This window comes from Nanorana parkeri, unplaced genomic scaffold (genome assembly GCF_000935625.1).
Source record: "Nanorana parkeri isolate BGI_ZX_2015 unplaced genomic scaffold, ASM93562v1 scaffold56, whole genome shotgun sequence".
NCBI classification, from domain to species: Eukaryota; Metazoa; Chordata; class Amphibia; order Anura; family Dicroglossidae; genus Nanorana; species Nanorana parkeri.
Window position 1 is genome coordinate 1,301,589 of NW_017306324.1, and position 3,930 is coordinate 1,305,518.

Genomic DNA, 3,930 nt, shown 5'->3' on the forward strand with positions numbered 1-3,930 from the left:
GCTGAGGTTTTTGACTCCTTCGTGCCAGAAAAGGTTGCAGTGGCGATTTTCACTTGTCTCGCTGAACAGAAAACAAGCCTGCCTGGTCAACCACGCACATTGCGACAATTTTGGCAAACCTAACCTCCTGCTCTACAGAGATACACTATATTGCCAAAAGTATTGGGACACCTTTACATGCAGATTGAAATTTAATGGCATCCCAGTCTTAGTCCGAAGGGTTCAATATTGAGAGTTGGCTCCGCTCTTTGCTGCTATAACAACTTCAACTATTCTGGGAAGGCGTCCACAAGGTTCAGGAGTGTGTCTATGGGAATGTTGGACCATTTGTGAGGTCAGGTACTGATGTTGGGGGAGAAGGCCGGGCTCGCAGTCTCCGATCTAATTCATCCCAAAGGTGTTCTATGGGGTTGAGGTCAGGACTCTGTGCGGCCAGTCAAGTTCCTCCCCCCCCAAACTCCCCCATCTATGTCTTTATGGACCTTGCTTTGTGCACTGGTGCGCAGTCATGTTGGAACAGGAAGGGACCGTCCCCAAACTGTTCCCACAAAGTTGGGAGCATGAAATTGTCCAAAATGTCTTGGTGTGCTGACGCCCCATAATCCCCCCTCCAACAAACTTTACACTTGGCACAATGCAGTCAGGCAAGTTCCGTTCTCCTGGCAACCACCAAACCCAGACACGTCCATTGGATTGCCAGACAGAGAAGCGTGATTGGTCACTCCAGAGAACACGTCTCCACTTCTCTAGAGTCCAGTGGCGGCGTGCTTTACACCACCGCCTCCCACGCTATGCATTGCACTTGGTGATGTAAGGCTTGGATGCAGCTGCTCGGCCATGGAAACCCATTCCATGAAGCTCTCTACGCACTGTTGTTGGGCCAATCTGAAGGCCACACAAAGTTTGGAGGTCTGTAGCTATTGACTCTGCAGACAGTTGGCGACTTCTGCGCCCCCATTTAGCATGCGCTGACCCCGCTCTGTCATTTTACATGGCCTAGCACTTAATGACTGAGTTGCTGTTGTTCCCAGTTGCTTCCACTTTGTTATAATCCCACTAACAGGTGACCGCGGAATATTTAGTCGCAAGGAAATTTCACAGATGGACTTACTGCACAGGTGGCAACCTATCACGGTACCACGCTTGTAGTCACTGAGCTCCTGAGAGCGACCCGTTCTTTCACAAATGTTTGTAGAAGCGTCTGCATGCCGAGGTGCGTGATTTTATACACCTGAATCCAATGATTTGGAAGGGGGGAGGGCCCAATACTTTGGGCAACATAGTGTAGAAGTCTGGTGTGTGTCTACTAGAAGTACCAAGGAGGATCTTTACATCAATAACAAGGTCTCAAGTGTTGCAGTAAGGATCAAGGTGCCCCTGGTATCTATTTAGGTTAACATACTTTGTATTTTAGGAGAGCTGAAAGTCGCAGCACCATGAGCCTAAACATTTCACTTGGGATGCCATATTCCACGCCAAAAGCTGAATGAGATTTGGCCACGAGCTCCGTGCTGTCTTTGCACACCTGGAGGGACACACTGGTGGCCGCTTATCACCTGCAGATCATGCGCAGCTCATTCCCTCACCTCTTCTGCATTCGCTCGCAGTGTTTACACGCTCACCTCCGCCATCTGCTGGATGACACGTCAGCCTTGCGCTGTGCCCCTGCAGCTGCACACCTGGCTTCGATCAGTAGTGCCTAAACCCCAACTCGACTTGCAGTGGACAAGAGTAATACATTGTACTGAGGAGGACTGAGGTGATGTGTTAGAGACTTTCAGTCTGAGGCCAATTTAGAAGAAATCATTTCATAACCAGGAATACCTACATGAGCTAAATCGCATCATATTTGCCAGAAGGTCTTTAAATGAACTGGACTGGTTTTGGTGTTTTTTTATTACATAAAAAACTAAAGGCAAGACACAAAAGTCAATAATAAAAACAAACTATAAAGCAACTTTTTAGACTTTGCATTGTAAAATGACAAGTATGGGAGAAACAAAAAAAAAAGAAAATCAGTTATAGCAGAACTCCAGGCAAACAGCTACATGGCTGAAATGACTTCATGTTTAATGGTGCTGTCCTGCAATTCTATTCAGCCAATTGCAGTGACTCTGCAGCTAAGCTCACCCTGCTCCCTCTTCCAGCAGTGACTCAGGAGCTCATCTCACTAAGCTCTCACCTCCCTGTAGTGACCATGGAGCTTAGCTACCCCTTCTTCCTCTTCTCAGGAGGGACTCAGCAGCCAAGCACCCCCTCCCAGTAGTGACTATGGAGCTTAGCTACCCCTTCTTCCTCTTCTCAGGAGGGACCCAGCAGCCAAGCACCCCCTCCCAGTAGTGAACGCAGCAGCTCAGCTACCCCATCCCATTACTCAGCTCCTCCCTCCTGGTAGTGAACTCAGCCATCCCATTACTCTGCAGCTTAGCTCACCCTGCTCCCTCTTCCAGCAGTGACTCAGGAGCTCATCTCACCAACCTCTCCCCTCCCAGTAGTGACTAGGGAGCTTAGCTACCCCTACTTCCTCTTCTCAGGAGGGACTCAGCAGCCAAGCACCCCCTCCCAGTAGTGAACTCAGCAGCTCAGCCACCCCATCCCATTACTCAGCAGGTTAGCTCCTCCTTCCTAGTAGTGAACTCCGCAGCTTATCTCCCCCCATCTCGTTACTCAGCTCCCCTCTTCCAGTAGTGTCTCTTGAGCACAGCACCCCATTCAATTACTTAGCTCTCCCCTCCTAGTACTGACTCATCAGCTTAGCTCCCTTATCCCATTAGCCAGCAGCTCAGCTCCCCCCTGCCAGTAGTGACTCATCAGCACAGCTCCCTCATCCCATTACTCAGATGCTCATCTCCCATATCCCAGCAGTGACTCTGCAGCCTTCCGATTTCGGATGTGAATATGAAGGGAAACCGTTCAGCTGAGCTGCTATATCAATGCTGGGAGTGGGACACACATACTTCTGCAGGGAACCGTCATACTAAGCTACTGCTACAGCTTGAAAGCAAACAATGAATTAAGCTTATATAAACAATGATTATATTCATTCTTTAAAAACAGAAAATATATATTTGTACATCAGTTTGAATTAATTTATTTATTGTCGGGTACATTCTAATAGCACATGGTTACAGTGTCCTCGATTTGAGCGCAGTGGTTCAGTCGTTGTCCATGTTCGGAGGAATAGATTAAATCTTCTGGTGATACACTTCAATACACGGCGGGTACGGTGAGTGCAGTTTTAGCGTCAAAGATATACTACAGAACTGTGTGATGAGTGGTTATCTACACCCATCAGGGTGGGGGAGGGGGAGGGGGGGTTTGAAGCTGTATATACTGCAAGAAAGGGGCAGAACGTCCCAAATCATAATACAAAGAAAAAAGGTGCATGGGTGTTGTAAAACCCGACAGCAGCGCTAAGAACCATGCCGTTCTTTGCATGCCGTGCGGGTTCAAGACAATAAACTGGTGGGAGTTAGCTTATGGTGACGCCAAAAAGGAGCCAAAACATCTCCCTTTAAAAAGAAAAAAATATTGAACAAATTAATTTAAACAGCTATGTACAACCATTGTCAGCACGTAGTTCCATGTTACAAACACACCGGGGGGGGAGACGACAGATCCACTCGTTTTCTTTAATGTCTGCTAATCAACGTCTTCCACGTTGCTGTAAGATGCCGCAGGTTCGGCCGAGGGAAAAAGATCTGCAACGGCTTCCGCGGTCACTTGGGAGGCGTCCTCAGAGTTTAGGTTTGGCCCATAAGCCATGGTGCCGACTCCCTAAGAACAAGCAGACAACAAATTAAATTAATACAGGCCATTGATCATCAATATACTCTACTGTATAAAAAGAGAAAGAGAGAGAGAGGAGGGGGGAGAGAGAGGTGGGGGGAGAGAGAGGAAGGGGAGGGTGGAGGAAGAGAGAGAGAGAGG

General features: G+C 48.1%; 1 protein-coding gene across 2 annotated transcripts in view; it reads right to left on the reverse strand.

Moving 5' to 3' along the window:
- Positions 1–3,349: 3,349 nt before the first annotated feature.
- USP19 (ubiquitin specific peptidase 19) overlaps positions 3,350–3,930 on the reverse strand; it is a 78,684-nt gene continuing 78,103 nt past the window's right edge. For both annotated transcript variants that reach the window (XM_018576104.1, XM_018576103.1), the window contains exon 26: positions 3,350–3,777. In XM_018576104.1, coding sequence (XP_018431606.1) covers positions 3,643–3,777 — 135 coding nt within the window. In that variant the 3' untranslated portion in view covers positions 3,350–3,642. The remainder of the gene's footprint in view (positions 3,778–3,930) is intronic.